The sequence below is a fragment of the Pongo abelii genome, chromosome 9, assembly GCF_028885655.2.
Source record: "Pongo abelii isolate AG06213 chromosome 9, NHGRI_mPonAbe1-v2.0_pri, whole genome shotgun sequence".
In the NCBI taxonomy this organism is placed as follows: domain Eukaryota; kingdom Metazoa; phylum Chordata; class Mammalia; order Primates; family Hominidae; genus Pongo; species Pongo abelii.
The window spans coordinates 120,508,436-120,523,644 of NC_071994.2; the positions used below are offsets into that span (position 1 = coordinate 120,508,436).

General features: G+C 46.4%; 2 protein-coding genes across 5 annotated transcripts in view; one reads left to right on the plus strand and one right to left on the minus strand.

Annotated features, from left to right (window-relative positions):
- The window catches only part of RNF214 (ring finger protein 214), a 53,911-nt gene extending 50,068 nt beyond the window's left edge, over positions 1 to 3,843 (plus strand). For 2 of the 4 annotated variants that reach the window (XM_002822528.4, XM_002822529.4), the window contains exons 11-15: positions 53 to 429; positions 563 to 695; positions 906 to 1,010; positions 1,275 to 1,370; positions 3,241 to 3,843. In XM_002822528.4, coding sequence (XP_002822574.2) covers positions 53 to 429; positions 563 to 695; positions 906 to 1,010; positions 1,275 to 1,370; positions 3,241 to 3,306 — 777 coding nt within the window. In that variant the 3' untranslated portion in view covers positions 3,307 to 3,843. The remainder of the gene's footprint in view (positions 1 to 52; positions 430 to 562; positions 696 to 905; positions 1,011 to 1,274; positions 1,371 to 3,240) is intronic. The other 2 variants (XM_063711405.1, XM_054525157.1) reach the window with 1 other exon arrangement.
- A 15-nt stretch (positions 3,844 to 3,858) lies between these two features.
- Positions 3,859 to 15,209, minus strand: part of BACE1 (beta-secretase 1) — a 30,532-nt gene continuing 19,181 nt past the window's right edge. The window contains exons 2-9 of the mRNA XM_002822526.6: positions 14,982 to 15,070; positions 13,256 to 13,472; positions 12,001 to 12,138; positions 11,194 to 11,328; positions 9,853 to 9,954; positions 9,031 to 9,180; positions 8,620 to 8,791; positions 3,859 to 7,948 (exon numbers count right to left, since the gene is read on the minus strand). Of these exons, the coding sequence (XP_002822572.4) occupies positions 7,707 to 7,948; positions 8,620 to 8,791; positions 9,031 to 9,180; positions 9,853 to 9,954; positions 11,194 to 11,328; positions 12,001 to 12,138; positions 13,256 to 13,472; positions 14,982 to 15,070 (1,245 nt within the window). The 3' untranslated portion in view covers positions 3,859 to 7,706. The remainder of the gene's footprint in view (positions 7,949 to 8,619; positions 8,792 to 9,030; positions 9,181 to 9,852; positions 9,955 to 11,193; positions 11,329 to 12,000; positions 12,139 to 13,255; positions 13,473 to 14,981; positions 15,071 to 15,209) is intronic.

Here is a 15,209-nt window from a genome sequence, read left to right on the forward strand (position 1 = left end):
AACTTTCTTTTTCTTCCTTTCTCTCTCGTCCTCTACCTCTTCTCCTCTGCAGACAGACTTCATGCTTCAGGTGTTTCAACCCAGTCCCTCTCTGGCTCCTCGGATGCCCTTCTCCATTGGGCAGGTCACAATGCCCATGGTTATGCCCAGTGCAGATCCCCGCTCCTTGTCTTTCCCAATCCTGAACCCTGCCCTTTCCCAGCCCAGCCAGCCTTCCTCACCCCTTCCTGGCTCCCATGGCAGAAATAGCCCTGGCTTGGGTTCCCTTGTCAGCCCCCATGGTCCACACATGCCCCCTGCCGCCTCCATCCCGCCTCCCCCAGGCTTGGGCGGTGTTAAGGCTTCTACTGAAACTCCCCGGCCCCAACCAGTAGACAAACTGGAGAAGATCCTGGAGAAGCTGCTGACCCGGTTCCCACAGTGCAATAAGTAAGTATCTTCAAGGACTGATTCAGATGTCTTTATCAGAGAAATGCTTATGGGTTAAAATAGAGGAGGTTACATGGGTGTTCCCCGTGGGTATAGCGTAGGCTTTCTCTCCCTCAACATTTTTCTTTCTCAGGGCCCAGATGACCAACATTCTTCAGCAGATCAAGACAGCACGTACCACCATGGCAGGCCTGACCATGGAGGAACTTATCCAGTTGGTTGCTGCACGACTGGCAGAACATGAGCGGGTGGCAGCAAGTACTCAGGTGAGAAAAGCCACTTGGGAGAGAACTTAGGCCTTTTGAGGGCTGGGGAAGGAGGTAGATTTCAGAAAAATGTGGGGTGGGAAGAAGCATTCCAGTCAGAGGTAGCTAGTCTGCTTTTTTCCTTTGCTGGACTGGGAAATAAGTGATTTTTGTGATATGCTCTGTTACTGAGACTCTCTTCCCTTATTCTGACAATGTTTCTACCTACAGCCACTTGGTCGCATCCGGGCCTTGTTCCCTGCTCCACTGGCCCAAATCAGTACCCCAATGTTCTTGCCTTCTGCCCAAGTTTCATATCCTGGAAGGTCTTCTCATGTAAGACTCTTTTTCTTTGAACACTGTGATATGGAGAAGCTGGAGGTGAGGAAGGAGTGGGTTTACAGGTGGAGTGCAGGAAGAAACCATCAGTTGGGTTATTTGCAGCCCTACTGGGAAAATGCAAATATTTTGGGCAAGAATCTATATTTGGGTTTTTATTTCTTTTGATATAAATCTTTTTGCTGCATGGAATTATGGGCATAAAAGGCAAGGAGACCCAGAGGTTCCTTACCTTTTGACCAGGCTGCCTCTGTTCTACAGGCTCCAGCCACCTGTAAGCTATGTCTAATGTGCCAGAAACTCGTCCAGCCCAGTGAGCTGCATCCAATGGCGTGTACCCATGTATTGCACAAGGAGGTAGGTGTTACAGACCTTCCTCATTTTCTACACTTTTTCTTCTGACAGCTAAAATAATTTTTCTTTCTCATTTTCTACTCTTTTTTTTTCCTGACAGCTAAAATAAGTTTTCTTTTACTGTGTTGGTGCTCATCATTAATATCTTCTTCTTTTTTTTTTTTTTTTTTTGACAGAGTCTTGCTCTGTTGCCCAGGCTGGAGTGCAGTGGTGTGATCTCAGCTCACTGCAACCTCCACCTCTCAGGTTCAAGTGATTCTTCTGCCTCAGCCTCCTGAGTAGCTGGGACTACAGGCGCCCGCCAACATGCCTGGGTAATTTTTGTATTTTTAGTAGAGACGGGGTTTCACCATATTGGCCAGGCTGGTCTTGAACTCCTGACCTTGTGATCTGCCCATCTCAGCCTCCCAAAGTGTTGGGAGTACAGGCGTGAGCCACCATGCCCAGCTTTTTTTTTGTTTGTTTTTTGAGATAGGGTTTCTTTCTGTTGCCCAGACTAGAATGCAGTGGCACGATTATAGCTCACTATAGCCTCAATCTCCTAGGCTTAAGGTGCTTCAGTCTCTTGAGTAGCTGAGACTACAGGCACATGCCATCATGCCCAACTAATTTTTTTTTTCTTTTTTAGTAGAGACAAGGTCTTGTTATGTTGCCCAGGCTGGTCTCAAACTCCTGGGCTCAGGTGATCCTCCTGCCTCAGCCTCCCAAAGTGCTGGGATTACATGTGTGAGCCACTGCACCTGGTCTCTAATATCTAATCATAAGGTTTTCAGTAAATTGTGGCTTAAACATTAGCAGAATTCAGAATACTGCAGTTAGGATCTCTCAGCTTTTTACCCCATTGCCTTCAGGGGACTGGATAAGCAATTCATACTGAGCACTAAATAACTTTCTTGGAAAATTGACAATGAGTGATAATCCCACATGTCTAACTATTGTTCAAAATATAGCATTGTCAGAAGACTTTGCCTAGATGAGAGGAATGGAATGGAGGACCTGAGTATGAGATTAGTAACTCCATTAACAGAATAGCTTGGAAGGCTTGCCGGTTAGAGATTATCTTCACAGACTGACAACTCATTCCTATTTTTTTATGTTGCCAGGCAGAGTTAAGTCTCTTAGTATCAGGGATGATTCCCTCTTAACATTTTGTTTTGTTCATTTTGCTTTTCCAAGAGGTAGAAACTGAATTTACATCTAGATTCTTGGTAAGAAAAATTCCTGAATAAGATTTGAGGGTGTCAGGTCTTAGAACAGAGATGCTCATCTCAGGCAAAATGGATCCTAAGGGGGAGCAAGCCACACTAGACATTCAACAAAAAGCAGCATCATGAACACTTTCATCAGCTCATTGTTAATGTTCCTCATAAAAAGGACAGGTTCACTTGCACTGAGGATTCTTTTAGGGTAAGAGCCATTGAATAGCCCTTCTTGGGGCCAGGCGCGGTGGCTTACACCTGTAATCCCAGCACTTTGGGAGGCTGAGGCAGGCAGATCACTTGAGGCCAGGAGTTCGAGACCAGCCTGGCCAACAAAGTGAAACCCCATCTCTACTAAAAATACAAAAATTAGCCGGGAATGGTGGTGAACGCCTGTAATCCCAGCTACTCGGGAGGCTGAGGCAGGAGAATAGCTTGAACCCAGGAAGCAGAGGTTCCAGTGAGCTGAGATCGCACCACTGCACTCCAGCCTGGGCAATAGAGTGAGACTCTGTCTCAAAAAAAGAAAAAAGAACAACAACAAAAAAAGCCCCTCTTGTACCTCAGTGTAAGAACTTTTCCGACTTAGGCCTTGTTGAACCTTATTGGCATTCTCTCCTTCCTTCCCTTTGTTTTTCCAGATAAACCTGAGGTGTGTCTTTCTTTCTTTCCAGTGTATCAAATTCTGGGCCCAGACCAACACAAATGACACTTGTCCCTTTTGTCCAACTCTTAAATGACGGACCTGACTGGGGAGGAAGAAGAAGAGAAACTGATGTGAACAGGAAGCGCGGGTTCAAGATTTCTAAAACTCTATATTTATACAGTGACATATACTCATGCCATGTACATTTTTATTATATAGGTAATGTGTGTATAGAAAGTCTGTATTCCAATGTTCGTAAATGAAAGTATGTATATTATGCAGAAACAGTCTGTTCCCCCTCATCTTGCAATTCCTTTGGGGGATGCAGATTGTAGGGAAGATGATGTTTAGTTTGGCCTTGAAATTATGATATCCCTGCCCAGGGCTGTTTTCAAATACAATATAAAAACCACCTAGGAACCTGCTGTTGCTCTAAGGCCATTCTGCTTTGGTTTGGCTCAGCCTCTAGTCCATTTTCTTAAGGCTCATGTATGCAGATTTAAAGCCTGGTGCTCACCCACTGTCCAACCAGATGCCTTGCTTACCGAAAGCCTCCAGAAGCCTCAGTATTGTTTTAGCCACTCTACTCCAAATGGATAAAATGAGACTCTGATTGAGGAAAAAAAAGTAACCCTAGTAGTTTGACTTCTTATTGAATATTTTACTGTGTTAACGCTCATTATTTATACAGACATTAGGTTTACAGAATATTCTGTTTTACATCACCAAAATTCACAGTCTGAGAATAACAACATAACCAGGTCCCAGTTCCTCCATGCACCCCACAAGCTTCTGTCCACCCTATTTTCTGGACAGAAATTAGCACAACCCACAGGTTTTTCCTTGGCCAAGCCTTCCTTTGCTGCCACTGGCTTGGCTTCTAATCAAGCTTTGACAGGCCAACATTGTGAAGTCCTCACCCTTTCCCATTCACTTCTGGTCTCCTAGTCTAGCTAATCCCCCTCCCCCTGAAGGTTAAGGCAGTTGGTTCACAACCAAGTTGTTTGGTGACCTTGGGTGAGCTCCAGACAGGCACTGGGGTGAGGAGATGTCTATGCAAAATTACTTATAGAATGATCTTGGGATGCTGGATTTTAATTTTTGAAGCAAGAAAGTTAGGGGTGACATATTTCCTGTCCTGGGAAAAATGGAGACCAAAGTGATATTAAGAAAGTAGTTTGGATTTCAAATTTATAAATCACTTGCTCTGTGGGTAGCTATCAGGAACTAGATCATTTTCCACCTCTGCTTATTGTACTTCTGGGAAAGCTGTGACTCTATTAGAGCTTTGAATCTTTTCCTATCCTTTTATCTTTACTCCTACAGGGAATGGCCTCAGCTCCCTTCTCTTTTAGAATTAAACAAGTAAAAACTAAGAGTTAACTTTTTAAAAAAACTGACTCCAGGGAAAGGACATTATTATATTACCAATAACTGATTTTTTTTTTCCATTCTGGGACCTAAAATGCCTACAGATACTAGCAGTACATGTCAGATAGCAAAGACTTTTCCTTTCAGACCCAACTAAATGATCTCCTCTCTGCTTTTGATACTCTTTTCCTTCTTTGTCTTTCATCCTTGCCTGTCACCTCACAGATGGATTCTTTCTCATTTCTCTTGCCTCACTTGCCCAGGTTTATTGACTAGCGTCAGTTTAAGGAGCTGGACTTCCTGGGACCTCCTTGGCATCTTGTAGGGTGATTGGAGTGGCCTGAGTACTCAGCTCTTCAGAGGTCAGGTGACCCACTTTCTTTGGTTAATGAAATGTTACTATCTCCAGATTAGTAGCTGTCATGAACAGGAAAGGTGGCAAAATGGAAGACCAGTTCTATTGTTCTTTTCGTTTAGGGGATTCGTTTTTTATCTTGTAATATTAAGATTTCCTCTCCCCTCAACTTTACAACAGCCTTAGGCCACCTGCCGTATTTTTCAGTATCCCCTGAAAATTTAGAAATTGGAAATGAGTGTAAAGCATATTGTTTCTTTTCCAAAATCCTTTGAAGCCAAAGGAGTAAAGAAAGAAAAAAGGAATGGGTGAGGAGGGGGCTTAACTGCTTCCCAGTAAAGACCCTGGAAAGCCCACTCTTGTAGAAGGATAAGTGTTTTGGAGAGTTGTGCATGGGAGCAAGCGCCTCAGTGTTACTCTTTCTTGTTCAGGACCAGTCAGAAAGCAACACAAGTGTTGGCCACCCCTGTTCTCCCTTCTCCCTCTGTCCACTGGCCTGCAATGATAAAAGACATGCAGACCAATGGGAAAGGCCCCAAATGCAGTGAGTGGAGAATGGGACAGTCATTTTTCAGGAGCAGAATTTAAAAATAGAGATGTATAATACATATTTTTACAAGCAAGAAGCTGTTGTTAAGACTTTTTTTTACACTTAGTGTTTATAGTTTTGGGGCAGGAAGGAAGTAACTGTAAAAAGAAAAACAAGTGCAAGTTTTCTTTAAAAAAATAATAGGCTGATGGGACTTGCTATTGAAGGGGTTGAGTTTTATGCCCTGGAAAGGGCTGGGAAAAAGCCAGTTTTTCCCAACATGGGTAGAAATTATCAAGCAGAATGTGGCATTTTCACTTCATGGTAGCAGTTCTGAAAGTTTATTTACACAGTAAGTTCCGAGCTAGAAGTGGACAGTCTCCAGTCTTCCTGTCAGACTCTGTAGTTATGGGGTGTTCCCAGTCAGCCAAAGCAGCACCAAGTGCAGTGGTAATGAAGAGAACCCAGATAAAAAACTGACTCAGTATTCTTGTTTTATTGGTTTATGGCTTGTGGGCAGCTGGCTGAGGCCAGGAACACCAGAGGCCCTCCTTGTATTTCCCTCTCCCTTATCAGGAAATTCCACACTTGGCAGGTCCCATACCTGGAAGCAGCGTGTTGACCAGATAAGAGTAGGATGCAGTGGGTATACTAGGAAAACCCAGCTTTTCCCACTAACACTGGTACCGTAGTTTACTATGCTAGAGCTGATAGGGAGGTAATGAACTTGGTCCCCACTACCTAGCCCAAGAACCAGCCTGGGTACCCACGTACCATTAGGAGCGGGGAGGGGAGAGCAGGATAGGGGCAGAAGATGGCCTTCATCAAGGAGCTCTTGTGGTGCAAGACATAAGGAAGCCCTGAGGCTGCCATCCTTTCTCCAGGCAGCCTTGATACTGAAGGCAATGATGTTAGAGCCATAAAGCACTGTATTTCTCATACTCTTGGTATAATGCTAGTGCCACTGTGTGATGCTTTAGTCAAATAAATGGAGGGGCCATTAGAGAGGGTGGGAAGGCAATGAAACCACTCTGAATTATGTAAAGATCTTGCTACTTCTTATAGCCTAATAGGAAGAAATCCAGGTAGGGGTAATAGGGCATCAGCTGTTGAATGAATCTTCAACATTATGCTTTTAAGGATTAGGTAGAAGAGGTCTCCTACCTATTCCTTTTAGCACCTTGGCTGCAAAGCTCCAGAGGAAGATTTGGGGGAAAGAGTGAGCCTGTGACCAGGAAGACAGAGCCCAGCCCTGCTATAGTCCAGTTGCTCTCCCTCAGGGCACCTGGAGCTTAGGGGGTTAGGATATTTCAGTGCTACCTATCATATGTAGAATAAAGTGTGGTTCAGATAGAGACAAGTGAAATTCATATGGTAGAAATTCATGTGTTAAGTGGAACTTCTTAGTGGGCACTTTATTTAAGAGAGCTAAAAAAGAGCTCTTTGGCTAGATAAGCCCTTCGTATCTCACTTTTGGTCAGGCTGCAACCACAGAAAAGAAAACATTGAAAACAACACCCATCTTATGAGATGGGATGCTATCTTGGAGATGAGTTCTAAAACTAGTACTGGTGAGTGGTTGTGTTTCTGCCTTTCCTAGCTTTGATCCCACTATTCCCTGTCTTTGTACTCCCTCTCCTTTTCCTCTTTCCAACCACCCCCATTTGTATAAATATTCAATCTAGTTTTTTTTTTTTTTTTTAATTCAAGAGGCAATCTTTGCACCAATGTTAGGCTTGTTTATACAGTCCCTGTCTCTAAAGCAAATAGGAAACTGTGCATCCTCTCCTACTGACTTTGGCCAGCAGGGAAACAAGCTTGGTCTCTTCTCTGCCAGGGTACCACAGGGACACACGCCAAGGTAACCTGCGTGTGATGCCAGTACTTCTGAAACTAAGAAAAGAAGAATACTTTGGGTTGGAGAATTTAAAGGAATGGTGGACAAAGGTTCAGGGCTGAAGTTTCAAGCAGCAGAATTTCCCAACTTAAATTTGAGGTGACCAAGAGTATTCCCACCAGCAGAGTGCTTCTTTCTTCTCTTTTCTGTTTCCTACAGGTACAATCCCTGGAACCCACCTTGCCAGCCTTTTCCTTCTCCATCAAGGCAGAGGCATTTGGTGGGTGGGGAGGGTCCTGAGGTGCTCTGGACACAGTTGCCATCTGTGTCTCCTACTTGTGACCAAAGTGAACCACGGAGGTGTGGTCCAGGGGAATCTCTATCTTCTGCCCATGGGCCTCCTCACTTCAGCAGGGAGATGTCATCAGCAAAGTCATCATGCTGCTGGCGCAGGCAGCGGAGGCAGCGCCACTGACACACCATGAGGCAGAGTGGCAGCATGAAGAGGGCGCAGATGGCAGCCATGACATAGGCTATGGTCATGAGGGTTGACTCATCTGTCTGTGGAATGTTGTAGCCACAGTCTTCCATGTCCGAGGTGACAAAAGGGCCTTCCACCGCTGCCGTCCTGAACTCATCGTGCACTGGGGAGGGGGCAAATGTGAATGGACAGCTCTCATTGTCATAGAGCAGTTTGGGTTATATAACAAAAAGAACTTCCTGATAGTGAGGCCTTGAAATCAGCCCATGCAGAAGCTACCTAATCTCCTTCCCAGGAGATATTTAGGAGCAGGCCGGGAAGCCAGTACCAGATAGAGGCCTGTTTCCCCTCCCAAGTCACTGGGAGCAGCAGCCCTTCCTTGTATACCCAGCCAGTAGGAGTGATAACTAAAAGTCAGTAGTTCTGAGTTGACCAAAAGCCACACCTAGTAAACTTAACTTTCTGCTGCTGAAATCCAATTGCGAAACCCTGCCACCTTTCTGAAGTAGCATTCAGCCTCACCATGTGGCAGCTGACAGGGTCACTATAGACTCAACCTGCTACCCTTGCATGAAGAGCTTCCCAAGGTACCCAGGTAGCTCTTGCTGCTCTGGGTTTCCAACAGAGGTTACCAATCCAGGCAGTGGTCATTATGGCAGGCAGTAGAAAAAAAGGACTAGCATTGACACTAGCTTTTGCACAATTGTTGACTTGGGTTTGATGCAACTGTTACTACCCTCCCCTAAACTGACAGGGGCCCAGGTATAGTAACTGTTGTTTGACAAGGAAAATGTGGAGAGACTGACCCCAAACCCTCAGCCCTGGCACTCTCACCATGGCAAGCGCTGACAGCAAAGCCAATTCGTTTTCGGGCCCGATCAAAGACAACGTAGAAGCCCTCCATGATAACAGCTCCCATAACAGTGCCCGTGGATGACTGTGAGATGGCAAACTTGTAACAGTCGTCTTGGGACGTGGCCACATCTTCCACTGGCCGCAGGTATTGCTAGGGGTAAGCAATCACAGGGTGAGTGTCTTCCTCACTTCCTTCAGCCCATCTCTGCCTTCTAGGCATCTATGCCCTTCCCTTTACCATCCCTGAGCTCTAATGGGTTTTCTAAGACCCCTTTACTGCTGGACACTACTCATCTGTTTTGTCTTCCAAGTTCTGGCAAGCCATACCTGCTCACTGTCTCCCAGTGTGTACTTTTAAGAGAGATCCCCCTGACTCAGGCTGGGACATACCTGTGGAAGGATGGTGATGCGGAAGGACTGGTTGGTAACCTCACCCATTAGGTAGAGTGAGATGACTGGGAAAATGTTCCAAGGGGTGGTGCCTGCTTGCCAGCATACCAACTGCTCTCCTAGCCAGAAACCATCAGGGAACTTCTCCGTCTGTGTTGGCAAGAAGGGGATAACAATAAGGAAAAGCCTCTTTATCATCTCGCCCCTCCCATGTTCAGATACATTAACTGGGCCCTTCATTTGCTTTTACAGTGAAATATCCAAAGTGAGGAGGGGTAAACCAACCAGAGGATTACAGGAAGAGAGTGGGAGTGTGATGTCAAACTTTTGTACCAGGGGATTGTGTGATGAGCAAAGTGACAGCCATAAAGGGGAAGAGTTTTTTTTTTTTTTTTTTTTTTTTTTTGAAACAGAGTCTCACTCTGTTGCCCAGGCTGGAGTGCAGTGGCGTGATCATGGCTCACCGCAACCTCCACCTCCTGAGTTAAAGCGATTCTCCTGTCTCAGCCCCCCGAGTAGCTAGGATTACAGGCGCGCGCCACCACACCCAGCCAATTTTTGTACTTTTAGTAGGGATGGGATTTCACTATGTTGGTCAGGCTGGTCTTGAACTTCTGACCTAGTGATCTGCCCACCTTGGCCTCCCAAAGTGCTAGGATTACAGGCGTGAGCCACCACACCTGGCTAGGGGAAGAGTGTTTTAAGAGGTCTGAGTAGAAGGGTCTAAATGCAGACATCTTGGCTGTTGCTGAAGAATGTGACTCTCACTGCCTCCCTCTGACACTGTACCATCTCTTTTACCCCCATCCTTAGTCCACTCACAGAGGAGGCTGCCTTGATGGATTTGACTGCAGCTTCAAACACTTTCTTGGGCAAACGAAGGTTGGTGGTGCCACTGTCCACAATGCTCTTGTCATAGTTGTACTAAAAGGGAAAAGAGAGAGTTAGAAGAGTCAAAGGGTTTTTGATGCTGGGCTCTGGGCAGTAGGGGGTTACTGCTGGGGCCCCGGCTGGGTTGGCATCTTGGCTTTGGCACCTCCTAAGTGTACCTGCTTGGACAAGTTAACCTCTGTGCCTCAGTTTCTTCATCTCTAAAGTGAGGATAAAAATAGCACCTACCTAAAAGGGTTATTGTAAGGATTAAATAAATCAGCAATTTAAAGCACTTAGAATCGTGCCCAGCAGATAGAAGGCACTCGGTAAATGTTTGTTCTTGTTATCTTGGGTGGGCAGGTAGTCTCCAAACTTGAAATTAAAAATACCTTGTATAGTGCTTTTAACTTTTCTTTTCTTTTTTTTTTTTCTTTTTTCTTTGAGACGGAGTGTAGCTCTGTCACCCAGGCTGGAGTACAGTGGCGTGATCTCGGCTCACTCTAACCTCTGCCTCCTGGGTTCAAACCGTTCTTTTGCCTCAGCCTCCCAAGTAGCTGGGACTACAGGTGCCTGCCACCACGCCTGGCTATTTTTAGTAGAGACGGAGTTTCACCATGTTGACCAGGCTGGTCTTGAATTCCTGACCTCAAATAATCTGCCCCGGCCTTGACCTCCCAAAGTGCTGGGATTACAGCCACGCCTGGCCGCTTTTAACTTTTCTTAGTACATTTATATCTATTCTAATTTAACATACATAAGAATCTAGGGAAGGAAGACATAAATGATTTAGTTACCTTTTATTGAGTACTGCCAACCACAGAAATAAACACTTTACACATTATCTCTGATATTCTGAGAAAGTTGTTTTTACCTGTTTTGCGGATAAGGAAACTGAAACACAGAATAGTAACTGGCCTAAGGGTACACATAGCTAGTAGAAATCAGAGCTAGATTCAGATCTGGGTCTTCCCACTCCAAAGACAAGACTCTTCATTCTAGCACCCTGTCTCAAAAAAGACTTGCCCAAGGCTACGAAGCAAGGCAGTGACTAGAGTCCAGACATCAGAACTAGTTCCATGTTTTTTTTTTTTTCACTACCAGTCCCTAGGCCCCAAACCTCAGATCCTGCTGTGTGACCATTAAGCCCCTGACTGTTCTAGGCTCAACTTCCAACCCTTTCTGCAGGTCCTATTACCTCTGCCTCATCCTCCCAACATCATAACCAGAGTCTTCCTTCACATTGTACTGCCCACCCCCTTACGTTCCCTGGCTCTCCCTTGGTTTTATTACCTCCTTGCAGTCCATTTTCAGATCCTGTCCATTGATCTCCACCCGCACAATGATCACCTCATAATACCACTCCCGCCGGATGGGTGTATACCAGAGGCTGCCTGTGTACAGCGAGTGGTCGATACCTCCAATGATCTAGGGAAAAAAAGAGGCAGGTACCCGTGTCCTGGCACAGAAGGAGAGTGAGTCCCTCAAGGACCAAGCAATAAGATCAGTGATTTCTTGGGGTGGCAAGGTCTTCTACAGGCTACCCTTTTCATCTTCCTGCTTCTAAACAAATCACACCCAAAGTGATTTCTAGTTTCTTAAATGTGTCCAGAAGAAAAGACTTTCCAGGATTTTTAATTATTTGTTTCAGAATCATACAGCCCTTGATACAAAGTTATTTAAATCTAAACTGCCACAATAAATGTTGAATGAATGGTTGTTTATAAGTTTTATTTTCTCTGCTTATTGGAGAACCATTCACCATTGTTCTAATTAATTAATAAATAGACAAACTTCTTATATCTCTGCCTTCTGACCATCAAACTGAATAATTTTAATTCAACAGGTCTTATTTTCATTTCCTTTGAAATTTTCCTAATTGCCTTCCTTTCCAAGTTTACCATAGGTGCCTTGATTCCTTTCTGGAATAACACAAAGAAGAAAAGAATGGAAAAATAAAGTGAGGGTAGGGAATATAAAGAGGTTCTTCCTGATTCTAAGTATCGGAGCCAAAACTGTGGTGTAGCTTTCAGGGAGGGGGAGGATGGCACCCATCTCTCCCTCAATGCCAGGACCTCCCTTCTCTGAGCACCTACTCACCATGCTCCCTCCGACAGAGGCCAGCACTTCAGACTGGTTGAGGGGGAAGCCAGCACCACAAAGCTGCAGGGAGAAGAGGTTGGGAACGTGGGTCTGCTTTACCAGAGAGTCGAAGAAAGGCTCCAGGGAGTCGTCAGGCTTTGGCAGAAAGAGACAAGGAGTGAGTCCTCATACGGACCTAAAGACAGAGGCCAGCTTCCTGTCTAAACTGGAAGGCAAATTTGAAGGCTCGGGGGATGCTCCTTGGGAAAGACCATCTTAAGGCACTGAGATTTGGCAGAGGAAGGGTTAGCAGGACCCCTGGCAATGCAAACAGGACAGTATTGATGGGTTCACAGATTCATAGATCTTTTTTTTTTTTTTTTTGAGACAGAGTTTTGCTCTTGTTGCCCAAGCTGGAGTGCAATGGTGCGATCTTGGCTCACTGCAACCTTCACCTCCTGGGTTCAAGTGATTCTCGTGCCTCAGCCTCCTGAGTAGCTGGGATTACAGGCATGCACCAACATGCCTGGCTAATTTCTGTGTTTTCAGTAGAGATGGGGTTTCACCATGTTGGTCAGGCTGGTCTTGAACTTCTGACCTCAGGTGATCTGCTCGCCTCGGCCTCCCAAAGTGCTGGGATTACAGGCGTGAGCCTGTTCATATATCTTTGATCCCCCTATGCCTAACCTTCAGATTTATGGGGGCCTTTATTAAAGATCTTAGAGTGGCCGGGCACGGTGGCTCATGCCTGTAATCCCAGCACTTAGGAAGGCCGAGGTGAGTGGATCACCTGCGGTCAGGAGTTCGAGACCAGCCTGGCTAACATGATGAAACCCTATTTCTACTGAAAATAGAAAAAATTAGCTGGGCGTCATGGTGGGCACCTATAATTCCAGCTATTCGGGAGGCTGAGGCAGGAAAATCTCTTGAACCCAGGAGGCGGAGGTTGCAGTGAGCTGAGATTGCGCCATCGCACTCCAGCTTGGGCAACAAGAGTGAAACTCCATCTCAAAAAAAAAAAAAAAAAAGATCTTAAGAGTACATAGAAACCACAGCCTATTCTTGTACCTGTCACAGCTTCCGTCACTATGGTTCTGCCCTCTATAGGGCTGAAATTTAGACTGCCACCCTATACTCCTGTTAAATAATCCTTTAAACTGATTGTTGCCCTCCTTCCGCTAATTCCCCTTCTCTCTCCTAATTCCTTCTCTGTGTAGTGTGCCGTGTGTGCAGTATGCATACAGTGTGTAGGGCCAAGCCCTGTTCCTCTCACCCTGGCAATCTCAGCATAGGCCAGCCCCAGGATGCCTTCCCAGTTGGAGCCGTTGATGAAGAACTTGTCTGATTCAGTGATGGCAGCAATGTTGGCACGCACAGTGACGTTGGGGCCATGGGGGATGCTTACCAGGTCGGTGCCCAGCTCCCCTTCCCACTTGCCCTGGGTGTAGGGCACATACACACCCTTCCGGAGGTCCCGGTATGTGCTGGACCTGTGGAAAGAAGGCAGAGATCCGTGGATGCATAACCACAACTGGTATAAGGATCTAAGTTAAACCTAGTCCCAAACGCCACCTTGTCTCATCTCAGGGGAATCCTAGAGTCTGCTTTCAGGCTGCTCAGCAAAACATCCCTAAACTCATCACCCAGAACAGAGTGTAAAGTGGGCTTGCAAATAGATGAAGGGAACCATTGCTGAGGCTCGCTCTCCTATCTCTATTGCTCATATTCCTAGATCTTGAGCTCAGGCCCTGTGAAGAACAAGCCTGGGCTTTGTGCATTGTGCCTTCTGCTGCTGCTGCTGCTGCTGCCGCAGGGACAGCTAGTGGGCATCTCTTCCGCCCTCTGGCTCCATCAAGCTCCCAGAGAAAAGGAACCATTGACTCTCTTACTGCCTTGGAACCTAGTGGTACCATCCGAGTGGTAGAGAAAGTGCCAGGCAGGGTGAATGTGGAAACTCTACAGCAAGTTCTAGAGAAGAGGTTTGCAGAAGCATCTCAGAAAAGCAGGTTGGTATTACCACTTCTGTGAAACGTGCTCAACATGTGGCAGCCCCACCTGTGTTTAATCACACCACTAACCAGGGCTTCTGTGTGTGGTGGGGGCAGTGATGGAACTGGGACGAGGAGCTGGTGAATGCCCTTTCATCGACCCTACCTGCACCCTCCTCCCTGACTGCTTCTTTTAGATCGGGACATGAGAGGAAAGAGGGAAGGTGGGTTTTGCAGCTGCCTACAAGTCCAAGGATAGGATTTAAGCCTCTACTCACGTTTGCACACACAGATGTCTCACACATTGGTGTCCTCTCATCCCTTCTTCTTCCTGCTTTTATGCTAAGGAGGCTTCCAGATTATCCCTCACTGCCTCTTATCTTAAAGCCCACTTCAACCCCCCTTTCACCAGTCCCCCGCTTTCACCAGTAAGCAGAATCCAACTGGTGGCACCCTGGGTGGTGCATGGAGGAGATATTTCAGTTTTCAGTTCCCTGATACTGGTCTAGGCAGAGGGGTTTATGGAAGACCCTTTCCTTCATGTCCTTGGACCATGCAAAGCCACCTAGAGTGGCCCCTGGGTAAGAACACAGCAAGGGGAGCCATCACTGAGGCCTGTTCAGCTTAGACTTAGCTGGTGTTGTCAGAGAACTGAGAGACACTGAGGGGATGTGGGGTTTTCGTCTCCCCATTCAGGCAGAGAAAATGAGCCCCCTGAGATTGTTCTGTGAGCTATGGGCTCTTTTTCCTTTCCCTCCCGCAGGAGGCTGCCCTGTCTCAGTACTGAAGCACTTCCTGGCTACCTCTCAATTCACCCTTTCCCATGGTATAGCTCCTCTCACCACCCACTTCACCCTGTCTCTCCTGGTCACTGTCTTTTTTTGCCCTCCCCCTTCCCTGGCAAGAAGAAAATCTGAGGATCGACTCTTTCTCTCTGTACCCCTCCCCTGACCCTTCTTGGCCCTGGATCCTTGGAAAAGGTACCTCCCCCAGGCTCTCCCCAGGACTCACAGCTGCCTCTGGTAGTAGCGATGCAGGAAGGGGTGGGGGGCAGCACCCACTGCAAAGTTACTGCTGCCTGTATCCACCAGGATGTTGAGCTGTCAGAGAAAGGGGAGAGAAAAGACGGTATAGACAAGAGGCTTCGGTCACACCACATTTATTATCCCTCACGCCCCAGCCACAGTCTGCCCCTTAGAATGTCCAGAGTGAAGCTCCACGATGCAGGACTGGTCCAGG